At 39.6% G+C, this 15,740-nt stretch overlaps 3 protein-coding genes across 3 annotated transcripts; all 3 read left to right on the forward strand.

Annotated features, from left to right (window-relative positions):
* The first annotated feature begins 341 nt into the window (after window positions 1-341).
* On the forward strand, window positions 342-7,622 carry rab3da (RAB3D, member RAS oncogene family, a). The gene is made up of 5 exons (XM_061274785.1): window positions 342-497; window positions 2,293-2,526; window positions 6,251-6,369; window positions 6,452-6,576; window positions 6,975-7,622. Exons 2-5 carry the CDS (start codon window positions 2,293-2,295, stop codon window positions 7,160-7,162), a joined length of 666 nt encoding a protein of 221 aa, XP_061130769.1. The 5' UTR covers window positions 342-497; the 3' UTR covers window positions 7,163-7,622.
* tspan34a (tetraspanin 34a) lies at window positions 7,303-11,528 on the forward strand. The gene is made up of 8 exons (XM_061274779.1): window positions 7,303-7,435; window positions 9,910-9,985; window positions 10,092-10,307; window positions 10,492-10,566; window positions 10,640-10,747; window positions 10,813-10,965; window positions 11,039-11,131; window positions 11,241-11,528. Exons 1-8 carry the CDS (start codon window positions 7,419-7,421, stop codon window positions 11,292-11,294), a joined length of 792 nt encoding a protein of 263 aa, XP_061130763.1. The 5' UTR covers window positions 7,303-7,418; the 3' UTR covers window positions 11,295-11,528.
* Window positions 11,529-13,897: 2,369 nt separating this feature from the next.
* Window positions 13,898-15,526, forward strand: dand5 (DAN domain family, member 5). The gene is made up of 2 exons (XM_061275331.1): window positions 13,898-14,477; window positions 14,885-15,526. The coding sequence occupies exons 1-2, from the start codon at window positions 14,016-14,018 to the stop codon at window positions 15,164-15,166; spliced, it is 744 nt and encodes a 247-aa protein (XP_061131315.1). The 5' UTR covers window positions 13,898-14,015; the 3' UTR covers window positions 15,167-15,526.
* The last annotated feature ends 214 nt before the right edge of the window (window positions 15,527-15,740 follow it).

Below are 15,740 nucleotides of genomic sequence, written 5' to 3' on the forward strand. Positions count from 1 at the left end.
GCGCAAACCGGTTTGGGTGCACTAAGGAGACCGGAAACTTATTTGAGTCCTGTTTCAAAATAAAGACGTGACAATTTACATGTTGGCAGAGCCGTTTTAAGGAGAACGGATACAAGAGAATAAGTATCTAATTATGTAAATTAGCATTACTAAAAAACATTCCTCAATTTTATGAACACTTTAGTATGAAAAGACAGGTTGTCGCTGTCTCTTTGTTGAAACTATTGTAATACTTTAAGGTTTCAATTCATCACAATAAAAGACCGAGTGGTGTTTCATATCACTTTAATATATCGCTCTCGTTTTACAACCATTTCATCCAACAGCAGTTTTGGTCTTACTTCGACAGACAAGACCGGAAGTAGCCCGTCTTTACGATCGCGGACTTGACCACGTCGCAAAGTGGACGTCCTGGCCAGGAGCGGCATACACACTGATCCCCCCCAGCTGGAGGTCGAGAACGATCGCGTGGGACGGAGGGAGCAAACTCAGCCAAGGTACCGACGGCGTGCTCAATAAAATGAAAAAAATAAACACAACCAAAAAATAGTTTGTTAAACATAAAAACTGCTGTTGCATGTGAATTTACCAACTCAAAATGCGCGTAATTGCAACAATCGTCAACAAGTGTCATGTCCCCCATGTGTCCTGCAGGCGTGTCACCTTGCACACACGAACGCACACACTTATCATGTCAACATTGCATTATTTTATCTGTACAAACTCAAGGCCCGATCCAGCCCATCACGTCATGATATGGACCCTGTAAAAACCTTGAAATTTCCTTGCAAAACTAGTCATACAAATGCCAACAACACACAAAGCATACGGTAATTTGGTACAAGCAGTGGACATGCCGTAAACAAACACAGAGCAGCGCAGCTTCTGGCTGACTGGCAGTTTAAAAAAGCTAGTGTGGTACAAACACAACTTCCTGTAAACATTTACACCAGGCACTTAAATCAGATGGAGCCGAATCAATTAAAAACGCTGTAATTAGTGTTTTTAAAGCACAAGCAATCCAACATTATTTTGTTTTTTTGACTGTGCCCAATGTAAACCTAACCATGAACTAAAAGCGAGTTACAGACTGAATACAAGTTTGACACCCCTGACCTTAATCCTTAACATGTATGTGTTTTGTATGTGTTGCTGAGCAAGACCTTCTTTATATTGGTGGGAGTGGTAATGCTGATCAGGTCCCCAGAGAGAACAAGAGAGGGAGGGAGGAAGGTGGGTGGACGTGAGGACGAATGCACGCTTCAGCATCCTGATGATGCTGGAAGACGTTGAATGGCTGAAGATGAATGAGTGGGTGATGATGGATGAGACGCGCAGGGCTCAGAATCGACCGGCGCCATAAGCTTGGAGGCCGCGTTGAGAAATGACCAACAAGAGTCTCGGGTGACGGATAAAGAGGGATGGAGGGAGTAGCGGGTGGGCGGGGCACGGGCCAGGCCGTGATTCATGGCCGTGCTGTGACAAGGCAAGATGGAGTGTCTTTAAAGCAACACTTCCATTTACCATTTACTCAGCTATTACCCGGGGGATGGCTTTCTGACGGGTGAGCGTTAACTTGAATTGCCGAGCAGCTGAGATCCTTTACCGTGACATGGCGGGCCTTTTCACACTCACTTGGTCGGGATCACAGCTTCCAAGCACAAGGAGATGCCAGTCAAATGCCATCTTTATTCTCTTTACGTTTTTCGTTCCAACAGACAAGTTATCGGCTTGAGGAATTTGTATATTCATTTTATTTGTGTAGTGGCAAAGTTGAGATATCAGAACTTTTGATATGGAGTAAGTTAAGGGCCAGCACACTATTAAATATTAGAACTAAGCAATTTTGCAACTAACAAACTAACTGGGTGCAAATAAATAAATAAATAAATAAATAAATAAATAGATAGATAAATAGATAAATAAATAAATAAATAAATAAATAAATAAATAAATAAATAAATAAATAAATAAATAAATAAATAAATAAATAAATAAATATGGATGCAGCGAAAAAAACAAAGTTTACAGACTAACTGAAAATATTTTTTCTCCAAAATTGCAGCCTCTGCGATTTAAAAACTACTACATGTTGATTTCAATTTGAATTTGATTCATTGTATAAATATTCTGGCAACAATGCACCAGAACTAGACTAGGTCGAGTGATTCATGAACAGTCAATTTTGTACCAACCCAAACGTCTGCTTAAATCTGAAGCCGACTTTCAAAATGACAAGGAGCCCAACTCAAGCAAAAAAAAAATGACTGCATAATTCTCCCGCTTTTACAGATGCTGTCAGCCAGAGATTCGGGGCCGGGCCACGAGGAGAGGGACGCGGCCGACCAGAACTTTGACTACATGTTCAAGCTGCTAATCATCGGCAACAGCAACGTGGGAAAGACGTCCTTCCTGTTCCGCTACACGGACGACTCGTTCACGTCAGCCTTTGTCAGCACGGTGGGCATCGACTTTAAAGTCAAGACTATCTACAGGAATGACAAGCGTATCAAGCTGCAGATCTGGGTGAGCCGTAACAGCGTATGACGATGTTCACGTGATGTAAAAACTGTATTATGGAGCTTTTCTTCTGAAACACAGCAAAAAAAAAAAAACATTCCTAAAAAGTTTTATCGCTTCCAACGCTAAAAGGTTGCTTTTCTCTTTGGCTGACAGAGAGAATTTTGATCTGGGCTGAAGCCAAAAACTAAAAAGTGGCTGACAGTGTCTCCTTGCACATTCTATTCTGATACATTTGCTTTCACAAGGTGCTGAGTGTGAAAACGCAATGTCTACCCTGAACACCAAAAAGACAGTTGTGCAAAAAAAAAAAAAAAAATCACCAAATTTGAACCTTAGCGCCTACAAGGCTAACCACTTGATCTCCATACCGTATGTCAGGGGTCACCAAACTACGGCCCGCGGGCCGGATACGGCCCGCGGGACCGTTTAATCCGGCCCGCCAACCCTGAACAAATTGTATTATTAAACTTTTTTTTTTTTTTTTTGCTCATTTTGCCTGCAATGACTGCGTTTGCCCAGTAGATGGGGAAGCGCTCGCCTGCGCATTTACTACCGGAAGCCGTGTCAGAAAGCTCGGTGCACACTCACAAGTGCGTGTACGGACATGGCGCACTCGCGCTCTATTTGTATCAGTCCCGAATTTAGAGCGTGGGCTGTGACGACAGCATTCTTGTAATTTGCGCGCTGAGCTTTCAGATGCAGTTTTGCGCTAAAGCCACCCACAAACCTTCCCCTGAAATCCTTCCGTTAAAATGTCGCCCAAGTAAAGCAGGGTGAACACAGTGCCGAGCGTTTAAAAGAGTTGCCAATTTGGCTCGACGTACGCGACGTGACGTTCAGCCACATGAACGTCAACATCTACCCGTCACAGATCGAGGTAAACGGACAAACACCTCGGATCTCGCCTAAGAATTGCCACAACAAATTTTACTCCAGACTATGACGCACTATCAAACTTTAACAAAAAAGACAGCAGTGTCTACAAGCCTACTGGAACCTACAATAGGATTATAAGGAAGGAACACAAGAACTTTAAGAGACTGCTCATATGTGTCAGAGAGGTTCTGCTCTGACAACTGAGCTGAACTTTTATCTGTTAAGATTGTTCATGGCACAACAGAAAGTTAATGTTCCATGGTTTTTTTTCTATGAAGAACCCAGAGAGAGTTATTTAGTTATTTATTTCCTGTTTTTTCTGTGAAGAACTCAGAGAGGGTTTAGTTATTATTTATTTCATTAATAGTGTTATTATTTGTTTCCTGACTTTTTTTCTGTAAAGAACCTGGAAAGGGTTATTAAATAACCGTTATTTGGTTATGTGTGGCTTTCTGGAAAACAATAATTTTTTTAAGCTCCCCTACGATCGTCACACTTTTTCTGTTACAAACTGCCACCGGCCCGCCATCAGAGAAGGGAAAGGTTATGTGGCCCTCACAGGAAAAAGTTTGGGGACCCCTGCCGTATGTACACGTTTATGATATAAATAAGTTGTAAATCAAAAGCGCACTTTTCATTACACGTTGATGAATTATTTTAAGAATGAATTTAATGTTGTTTTTGCTGTTCTGGAAAGCAACTTAGGTTGCTAAAATGGCTGCACACAGAACACTTAGTGTTATTTATGTATGTTTATTGGTCTTTACACTTGCTAATCTTTGTGTTCACACCCCTGGAGCTTGACTCAAGTTATGATCTCTGGATGAATATTTAAAAAAAACCTGAAGCAACATCGTGTAGACTCAACGGCGCACTCCCAAATGAACTGTGAAGACGAGCAGCGGCAATTCACGCTGTTGGCAATGAAATGCAATAAAAATATATTACTAAAGACAAAATCTGATATAAAAGCAAAAATAAACTGCATGCATAATGTCGATTTTTCTTAAAACCAGTTTTTCTTTCGAAACGAGATTTTGATCAACTTTTACCGCAAATTGTGGGCTATATTTAAAAATAAACTCCTTGCATGGCTGTTGAGAAATCTCAAGTTAGATTGATAAAAAAAATAGATCTCTTCAACAGTGGGCAAACTTCTTGTTTTTGTCCTACTTGTTATTTGTCCAACCGATGAAAAATGGTACAACTTTAAAAGAACATTTTTATTTTTTTATTTTTATTTTTTGTATGTTGACTCGTAAATATTTGAATCTCCACACAAACCTAAATGTCAGTTTCTCACCATTTTTTCGATTTTTAATATTAAGCCATTCCTAAAATTTTACAACTTTTTCTTTTCATTCATTAAAAAAAATCCATCAGTATTTTTTTTTATGAATAAAGCAAAAGATGATTTATAAGACTCCAAAAAAGGTGTAAAAAAAAAAAGACAATCCAAGCCAATAATAAGCGGCGTCGAGTTCACATTGTTTCAACTGTGTCGAGGATAAAATAAATAACACCGCAGGAAAAACAGGTTGGATGGATAATAAATCAACAAAATTGTTCGAGAAAAAAAAAAGTATAACCTTTTAAATGCCAGTGCTGTAAATTGACTTAAGCCAATAAAAGGCGAGGTTAAAAGGTTCTCGCGTGCAGCCCGGAGGCATGGAGACCATTGTGGCACTCTTTTCCCCCCCTCCTCTCCTCAGCCCAATTTGGCCTCGGCCCGGCCACCGTGCATGTAGCATCAAGTCATTTCTCACGCGGCGCCGTTAATGCTAGTTGATGTTTAACACGCTCCCCAGACAGTACACTTGATGAAATATGCATGCGTTTGAGCGGGTGGGGGCCAAGTGTGCTTACGATGCAGCCCGACACCCACCAGGACAAGACTCTGCTCACTCACGGCACTCCTGCGAGATGAAAGCAATACATCCTAACACACACGCGCACACACACACCTAAACCGCCCTCCCTCATTGGAATGTATTCTGCGAGTAAGCACTCTGCACACATCAGGAGCAATGATCAAATTCCGTTCCAATGGCTTCCACGGGAGCGCTGAAAGCACTCGTTTTTGTTACATTCGGCGCGGCAACATTAGCATTAGTTTTCATAATGGAAGCGCATATTAAATTCATCTGTTTAAGGCTGCTGTGCCGCCACGCGAAGTGTTAGATGATGATTCAAGTTCCCCAGTAGACTACACATAAAGAAGACAAACAGTGCACCTTCACGACTTATTGTTGGGCTTTGAAAAAAAATAACAAGATCCTCGTGGTGCAACACTCGTCTTGTGTTTGGAGGGATTTACTTATGTCCAAAAGTTAATCATTCACTTTTCTTTTTAGGGCTCCCCCAGGTTAGCATGTCGGTTTTTCCTTTATGCCTGCCGACATCCTTTTTGAATTTTTTATTATTTAGATACTTGAGATAGTCAAACTATTGCTGCAGCTAACGATTACATTAATGATTGATAATCTGGCAATTATTTTTGGGGTTTATTTATGAATCAGATTTAAAAATATATATATTATATTATTTTATATATTTTGTTTTGATTCAACACAAACACAAAACATTATTTACCATTTATAAGTTGAAATTCTGAGCATGTGTACAATTTTAAATTGAAAAAGGCATCTAAATGATTCATCAACGAGAAAAAAAATAATTATCAATTCATTTGATCATCACTATTTATGAATCAAAAAATCTTTACTGTAGCCTACTATGTGCATATATTTTAAATTGAACCACAAAAACATGGTGCGATTGTCAAGGAAAATAGAAATGGTCCCAATCCAGATCAAATGAGCTTGGCTTTCTCGCTTCTTTGTGTTTCCAGGACACAGCGGGTCAAGAGCGCTACCGCACTATCACCACAGCTTACTACAGAGGAGCCATGGGCTTTCTTCTCATATACGACATCACAAGCCAGGAGTCTTTTGTAGCAGTACAAGACTGGTAATCTCTTCCCGGTTCAGGTCATCAATGTCTTTTTGGTGCAGGTACAGCATTACATTATTAACTTTTTTTTTTCTCCCAGGGGAACGCAAATAAAAACGTACTCGTGGGAAAACGCCCAGGTGGTGCTGGTTGGCAATAAGTTGGACTTGGAGGAAGACAGGGCGGTCCCCACCCAAGATGCTCAGAAACTCGCTACGGAACTAGGTCAGTGCAGGAAAACAAGCACACACGTCCGAATATCTCAGCTGTCATTCTGTGGTCGATGTATAGTTGCACATTTTGTTTGTATGTCTAGCGACATATCGGCTTGATTGTGTCAAAACAGAAATTCTAACAATGCTTGTATGCTAATGACTGATGATGCTGATTACGTTGTGTCTTGGTGGTCGGACACTATTTTGAAAAAAATGACATCAAGATCACTTTGATAGGTTAAAAAGTGACAAAGTTTGTAAATCAGGGACAATAACTTTCCTGCTCTCCAAAAAAATAATGATTTTGCAACTTATGTACAAAAGTAGCAGAAGGGTACTGTTTCTAAATCCTAACTAGCTCAAATGCTAACAAGCGGCCATTTTGTATATACCTTTCCCCCCCGGTAGGCTTTGAGTTCTTTGAGGCCAGCGCCAAAGAATGCATCAACGTGAAGCAAGTTTTTGACAAGCTTGTGGACGTCATCTGCGACAAGATGAACGACAACGTCAACAGTGACGCTTCTTCGTCGCCTTCTCACAAGGGGGCCGGCCTGAAGGACACGCCCCGCAGCCTCCCGGGGGGCTGTGCATGCTGATCACCCAAACACACTTTGCTTGTCGACCTATACTTCCTCAATCGGGCCTTATTTGAATGTGACTGTTACACGAGAATACCAAAGAATTGCTGTGCAAACACGTGCCTTTTACCTTGCCACTTTATTATTTATCACTTTTGTGTGTGTGGAAACAGGCACCTGTTGTCGCAGGCAAACACATGGACCAAATCTGAGAGCAGTGAGGATCGCAGTAGTTGTGTCTTGCTGCCCCCTTGTGGCTGCGTTAGGAGGTTGCATGACTGTGATGTCAAGGTACAAGGGTGGTGGGGGCTCATTACTGTTAGAATTGAGTGATTTTTTTTTTTTTTACTGTAAATGGCAGAACAATATTTCTTTAGCCATTTTTTTTTCCTCTGCCTTCAAATTGGAGAATTTAAAGGGTGCTTTGCAGCATGTTTGTTGTCATGTTTTGGAATAAAATACCTAATATCTTATTTAATTTGTTCCACATTGTTGTTGTTTTTATTACCAAAATGAGGGTTTTTAGGTTTTGCGTTCTCAAAAAAGTTGGCCCATCAGGGATAGATAGATCTTGACCTCATTTCAATTTGTTATGGAGCATTTAGTTTACTGTGTTCATTTTATTGGCCTCCAATTTGAAGTGACCCAGTTGACGTACTCCAGATAAGAAATCTTTTATAGGTGAGTCAATATTTCTAATTTCACCGGGAATCAGCTGTAAATGCTTGCGGTTGTGTCGTAAATGTTGCCATGTCTGAAGGGACTTTGACCACCAGGAAATGTTATCTGCCAAGCAAAAAAAAAAAAAAAAAAGTCAGTCGTACAGGGAATGAGCTCCTTTCTCCTCCCCTATCGACATTATATGTGTGTGTTAAACCAGAGAGAAGATAAAACAAGTCACGGAAACTTTTTGCTCCACACACTCCTGATTGATCGACACAACTGCGGCATCGGTATGAACTCTGTTGTATTGTTTTTATGTCACTGTATTGTCGAATAGTTGTCAGGCGGAAATCAGAAACTGTATATTTTCTTAAAAATTCATATATAACATGCGTTAATTGTTTAAACAGAAACATGCCACTTTGAGTTGGTATTACGTTGGCAAACTGTTAAATGAACTATGACAACAACTTCAAATGGAAAATAAGGATCCCATTCATTACAAACTTTCAACTTTCTTTTAATTTATTTTAAACTTTCCTTTCATTTCAAATATAATATATTGCGTACCGTAATTTTCGGACTATAAGTCGCGTTTTTTTTTTCATAGTTTGGGTGTGTGTGGGGGGGGGGGTAATTTATACTCAGGAGCGACTTATATACATATATATGTTTTTTTTCCACTTTTTTGGGCATTTTATGGCTGGTGCGACTTATACGTACTCCGGTGCGACTTATAGTCCGAAAATTACGGCTTTGTTCAGCTTTGTTATATTATTCCAACTTTATTCTTGTAATGGTACAATCTAATTCTTAAAAAACATAATATGATTATTATGTATGACTATCTCATAATATTTCAACTTTATTCTTGTCACAATATTCTTTTCCTTTATTTTATAACTTTTCTCATATCATAATGCTTTTTTGGTAACTGTCTAGTTTAAAAAAAAATCGATCTTTAAATTTCACTATAAAATACAACTTTTCATCGTATTTATTAAAAATATTGTCCCATGATAAAAAAAAGTCCAAATATTAAGAATAAGGTATGCTCATAATTCAGAGCAGTTCTTTTCCCAGTTCCTCTACCTTCAAACGATTTAGGATGCTGACGACATGGAAAATATTTGACTGTTTCTTTGAGAACAAATTTGCCAAGTAGGTGGCTGATGTCATTGCCAGTTAGAGCAGCCATAAAGACGGGAAAAAAAGATAACTGTAAAATTCTTTACGCCGGGATCAGAGGTTAACAAAGTTGTGTAAGTTCAGAAACAAGGTGTGTTTTATAGCATCACTGTGCTGCCTGCGACGTGACCAATGCCTCTCATTTGTCATTAATGATTATTTTATTGGAGTTTTTATCAAAGGCCACTTGAATAAGTGGCGCCAGATCACAAGGGCTTTAACTTTTTATCAACTTTGATGAGAGTCTCCTATATCTGGAAAGGAGTGGAGAAAAGACACGTAACGCCACTATCTTAATTATTACAGGGGGAAAAAAGTTAAATATAACTAAACTGTGGTTGGACCAGAGTGAACCCAATTACCATTAATGGTAATAATAGCACACATTGAGAATTACTCCTATAAAGCCCCTAACTGTGTGGGGGTCCAAATTAGGTCCATTATTATTCTTTTTTTAGGTCCGAATTATTTCAGTCAAACACTGCCATAGGCTGACATTTTGATCCCATGTCTTCTCTCTTCTTCATCGTTACTTTATGTACAGTTTAAAATACGCACTGGATGATGAGGTAAAACAAATCTCCACAACAACTTGAAACTGAAATTTAAGATAATATCAGCCTGCAAAAGTTGCCAGGAGTGGAAGGGGAAGCCCGTGTTTGCTCATTTGTCTAGTTAATGTCTAACTAAAGCAACCGTGAGCAATGTTGTTTTGTTCACTTCCTGTATGAAGGCAAAAAAAGTGTTATATTATTAACTGTTTTTTAGCTTTAAAAATACCTGAAAAAATATCCTGGTGACATTTGACTCATTTTAAGGATAGTCACTCCATAGATTTAAAACTAACAACCTGTGCCTCACCAATCACGGCTTTTATGTATGTGCTTGTTTTTTTTTTCTCCTTCTCTCAACAGTGTGAAAACATCCGCCAAGATGTGTTGCTCAAGTTTTCTCAAAATGATGATGTTCATCTTCAATGGTGCCATCTTTGTAAGTTGGTTCTCAAATCAATTTTAGGGGTTAGCTTGCAAACATCACATGACCAAACTTGCTAATACGTCACGAGAGCCTCATGCTGCTTTTGCTGGATTTTCAGGTAGCAGGTGCTGCCGTCCTTGGGCTGGGCATTTGGGTAAAAGTGGACAGCAACTCCTTCATGGGACTCGTGGATGGCGTGGAGGAACTTCCGTCGGAGATTTCGCAGGTGGCCAACGTGGGCTACCTACTGATCGGCGTGGGTTCCGTGCTGGCGGTTATCGGCTTCCTGGGTTGCTGCGGTGCCGTCAAGGAGAGCAGGTGCATGCTGCTGACGGTGAGTATCCGCAATTCAATTTGATTAATTAGGAATTGCTAAAAAGAAAAGTGATTCTCTACCAAATGTTCAAAACTTTAGGCGAGCATATTATTTTTGTTTTTGCTACTTCCTGATTCATGGACGATCAAATTAAGATATAAAATTGCACCATTTTGACTTCATTTCCATTCTCCTCTTTCAGTTCTTCAGTATCGTGCTGATCATTTTCCTTATTGAGGTTGCCGCTGCGGTGGTGGTGCTTGTTTTCAAGGACTTTGTAAGTAAAGGCGACCCATTAACAAGCTTAAGGTGCTTGGAAGATGTTCTGAGAATTTGTTCACAATCTCCAGGCAGAAGATATCTTTAACAGTCTCGAAACTGAAATCCACAAGAGCCTCGCTACCAACTACGGAGAAGACGAGACCTTGACGTCACTGTGGAATTCCACTATGGCGGCGGTAGGACCCAAAAAGTATTTAGACGTCATTATAAGACATGACTGTTATTAATGCTGTCTTCACAGTTCCAGTGCTGTGGATACAAGAACTACACGGATTTCGACGGCTCCCCCTTCCAAGAAATGAATGGAAACTTTTATCCATCACAGTGTTGCGGCGGGACGTCAATCGGCGAAGCGTGCAGCCAGTTGTCGGCGCAAATCGCCGCAAACCTGCAGGTGCTTTGGCGACCATTCATTTGGTGAATTTTCTTCTCATTGGGTTGCTTGAACATTGTCATCTCTACGTCAGTTGGTGGATGGCTGCCTCAACAAGCTGCTGCAGTTCATTGAGGAAAACACGCCCATCGTTGCAGGCGTGGCTCTCGGAATCGCCGCTCTTGAGGTATAAAAACACAAATACATATTTATAACTGTTTTGAAGAAGAATTCAATCTTTTTCTTTTGTAAAAAAAAAGAAAAACCTCTCACACCATTGTTGGTCTTATTTGCAGATGGCTGCCATGGTGGTTTCAATGGTTCTCTACAAGGATATTGGCACTAAATGATCACTTTTTATTTGATGAAAACAGATGATAGTTATTTAGCTTGTGTGTTGTTTCCAATGAGTAAAGCTGGTTAGGCCAAAACTGACAAAAAAAAAGCTAGCCTGTCTTTTCGGTTTGTGAGTGTCAGTGATTGACAGGGATTTATTTGTATTTCAATGGCTGTCAGGAACTGCCATTGTGCACATGGATTCATTGATCCTGTAATATTAAAATAATCAAAAAAAAAAAAAAAAAGTCATACATTGCCAATGTGCTAAGTGTATTTTTTTATACTTAATCACTTTAAGAAATAAAAGAGAGCTTTCTTGTTCAGTTTGCACATCGACTACGTTGACATGTTGTCAGTATTGTAAGAACAGAATTTAGGTTTCTGATAGTTTCGGGAATAACCCATTCAAATGCCTTGACGGACAGAATCTCCTGAATAAAATGCCGACGCACTTGAAACATTTGAAGATGCACAGAAATGACAACAATACTCGCATATTATTTTTTTTCTACCTTGTTACATTGTTGATAATTATTTTGAGCAATCTTTAATGTGCTCATTAATCGTCAACAATTATCATTACTACACGCCTACAATATGTAAAATCAATAAAGCACTTTAAAACATGTAGTATACGAGTCATGGGGTGTGTACTCATTTTATTGTCCTGATAAATCTTGTGGGTTTGAACGTTTCACAGTTTATCACATAAGCTCTTTCAATCAATGCACTTTTGTGGTTTTTGTAGCTCCTGTATTTCTTTTAAATCTCCTGACAGCTTGCAGCTTTTGGGAATGGTAGCATCAGCTGCTGGACATTTAAATCAAACTCGACAAACAACATTATGACTCCAAACACATTTTGGAGGAAAAAGAAATTAGTTGCATGAGCCATCCGTCACAGTAATGTCGTTTTCAGTTGACAGCAAATGGCAAAATGGCCGCCAATTGAGATGGATAAAAAATGGGTGGATTTTGCTGCTTAATTCATATTCCACAAATGCATTTACAAACATATGGGACTCTGATACTAAAAAAAGAAATACAATTAACAATACCTCCAAACAAAATGTAAAAGAACAACCAAAGCAATATGTATGAAAAAATACTGTACTGTCTAAAGGAACAAAAAAGTCAATTACAGTGAATAAATTATTCTTGTGTTTCTAATATTTCAGTTTAGAGGAAAAAAAGAAGGCCAAAATATGCTTCTCCTGACTACAAAACTCAACTCAATTGATTTGCTAAAGATATTTTTCAATTAATAACTCCTTAAACTGCACAATATTAACTGTAACTCATTCATTGAAGCAAGACGATAATTGGAATCATGTGTTTGCAGTGCCCTCTAGTGGACACCGTGTTGTTAGCATTCTGACCTTCTTGCTTGCATGGATCACATTGATGTATGGCAGGTTCTGGGAGGCCTGCAATGTCTTCTAACACCTGTAGACCTCCATGAGAAAGTTAAACAGTGCCACTGTTGGATCTTTGACGGTCCGGCGTGTGATCAGGTCACGGTGTGTGGACCACACTGAAGTGTAATGCAGTAATAATGATGGGAGCTCATTTCAGCACTTGTTCTTGCTGTTGTGGGAATCACTGAGCAGGAGGTGACTTGACTGTCACATAAAGTCATTATGGCTTTACAGCCTTCAGCGCGTGAGAACGCCAGACGAGGCGTGACGCCGCACGTTAAGACCCTGATAGCTTAGTCCAATCAGCCTTCTCAGCTTTTACATTTACCTTTTGTACACTACGGTTAAAAAAATATATACATATATATATATATATATATATTTTCCAGTCATATATATATATATATATATATATATATATATATATATATGACTGGAAAAAATAAAATAAATAATATGTATTCTTTTCAGTCATATATATATATATATATATATATATATATATATATATGACTGGAAAAAATAAAATAAATAATATGTATTTTTTTCAGTCATATATATATATATGACTGGAAAAAATAAAGGAAAACCACAGATTTATACGTTTTTTTCTCATTACGAAAAACAAAAAAATGATGAACCAATATGTTTGTGTAATATAATCTAAATGGTATAATATTAAAATAATACTACATTTTTATCAAAGAAAACACAGTTCAGTTGTATTGAACTTTTGATTACAGTACAGTTACTCATTCTTTTTTAACTTTGATGTATTTTCTATTTTTTTATTTCTGTCTTTATTAATTATAGTCTTGTTTTCCTTCATTCAGGTGTAATGTTAATGTTCACACTGTGTATATAATGTTAGAGTGGCTTACCATAGTATTGCATAAGAATAAATCTGTCTTATTTCTTGAATGAACACTTATGCCCACTATGTCACTGTAATCTAATGTTGGTTGTAACAGAGGTACTTGCACAGGTAAGGAACTCATTTGTCTTGCTATTTGCCATATATATGTTTTTCGTTTTTGTTTGTTATCCTGAAATTGCTGCCTGCCTTTTGAAGCTCGCTGTGACGTCTGCTGCTGTGTGGGAAATGTGACACCTTCTTTCCTTTCAAGTGCAGGTAAGAGCCACCATTGTGTATAAAAGCACTCCTTCCTTCACTTTACCGCAGCACTGACAGCAAGGTCACCATTTAGGTACCTTGGACCAAACCACCTCCCTAGAATTTTTTTTCTACGCCATTTTGCATTTAGTTTTATTCAAATTGAATATCTATTTTTTGTGAATTAATTATTTTTTCATCATGATGTTGCAGATGATCATCGTGGTATTTTTCTCTACTTGGGCGGGGTCTTTCCCATTCCCTCGCAACACTTTGGAGCACGCCCGAAAAGTGTCAAAAGTTGACTTTGAGTCATCCGGTGTTGGACCCAGCGAGCCTGTCCGTGGCCTAGTGAGGGTGCTCCAGCTGGACCCACGCACTCTGACCCGATCCAGGCTTTTTGGAAGGACAGGCCAGACCCGGAGCGCCAGACCGCCCTTCCCCGCCTTCCTGTCCCACGGGCGGCCCGGACCGGCCCTCAAGGCTGCTGAGAGCCCGCTGCGCCACCTTCAGCCTGAAAGACCAGTTGAGACGGAGCACAAGAAGAGACAAGGCCTGCACATGTGGCAGAGGGCCGTCGATAAAGGACACAAGATCCCCGTGTCTTTGCCCGCCAATCTTAAGGATGCCAAACAGACGTGCGCTGCTGTTCATTTCATCCAGGTAACATCCACCACACACAATTTGATCTTCTTTCTCACAGGATATAATGAAAGTAGAAATTGTTTAGTGGCTAGGACAGCTGCCTCACACTTCTTGAATTCTGAGTTTGAATCTCTATATTGTTAAAAAAAGCAAAACTAGAATCCTTATTGTTTCCAGAAAGTGAGTCTTTCCACACAATTCAACTTTGTAATAACTTTTCTTTTTCTGTAGCATCAAAAAATGTGAAAACATCTGGAAAGAAGATCACCACTGCCCCCTACTGTAGTCAATGTGCAATTACACCACATTAATCACAAGGATATTATTTTTTTCCATTTGTTCTGTTCTTGGCTTATTGTTTTGACTTGGTGTAGCTATATTGCCAAATATTAATACTGCCTTACATCTGTGTGCCTGCCAACCAGCGAGTGACAGCAGAGGGTTGCAGCACAGTGAGCATCCACAACAAGCTGTGTTTCGGCCAGTGCAGCTCCCTGTTCGTCCCAGTCGAGGTGGACCCGGCCAGCAAGGGATTCCGCCAGCGCGCTCCCTGCTCCCGATGTGGCCCTTCCAAGGCCCGCGCCGTCACTGTGCCCCTGCAGTGCGGCGCTGAGGTCCGCCAGCGGCGAGTGATGCTGGTGGAGGAGTGCAAGTGCGAGACGGGCCGTGAGGAGAAGAACCCAGAGGAGCCTTCACCACATTTGTGAGTGCTTTACAGCAGAATTGAAGAGAGGGTGCAATTTGGAGTCATCATTATGTCATCTCACCTCCATTATATGGAAAAAAAATTGGGATACTATTAATTATGCAACATCTGCACCATCAAATGAAATGTTTTTTGAAAGTCCTCCGCCAGGTAGGGTTGTTTTGTACAAAATCCCGATAATTATTTAAATCCCCCCAGAATTTTATTTTGGTGCAAAAAATACCCCCAAAAGTTTAAATATGTTTAAATATATGTTTTTCTAATCGACTGTGTAAAGTCTGAACGTGTTGTTCAGAAGGCTAACGATGCTTATTCAAGCTAAACACTTTCCAGACAGTCCACAACGGACATGTGTCTACGTTAAGACGACCTTTGACGTTTCCAGAGGGAAATATTGTGATCCATTAAAAACAAAAAAGAGATTGTTCCACCCGCTCTTTGCCTCTTCTTTTCCTGCCAACTCTGAATTAAAAATGCAATTTAGTTTGTATGCAAAGCTCTAGTGAGAACATAAAGAGGGCTTGTTGTTGTAACTCCCCCTCCCCTCCCCTCCCCTCTTTCAACATCTCCACTCC

This window comes from Syngnathus typhle, linkage group LG3 (genome assembly GCF_033458585.1).
Source record: "Syngnathus typhle isolate RoL2023-S1 ecotype Sweden linkage group LG3, RoL_Styp_1.0, whole genome shotgun sequence".
Classification (NCBI taxonomy): domain Eukaryota; kingdom Metazoa; phylum Chordata; class Actinopteri; order Syngnathiformes; family Syngnathidae; genus Syngnathus; species Syngnathus typhle.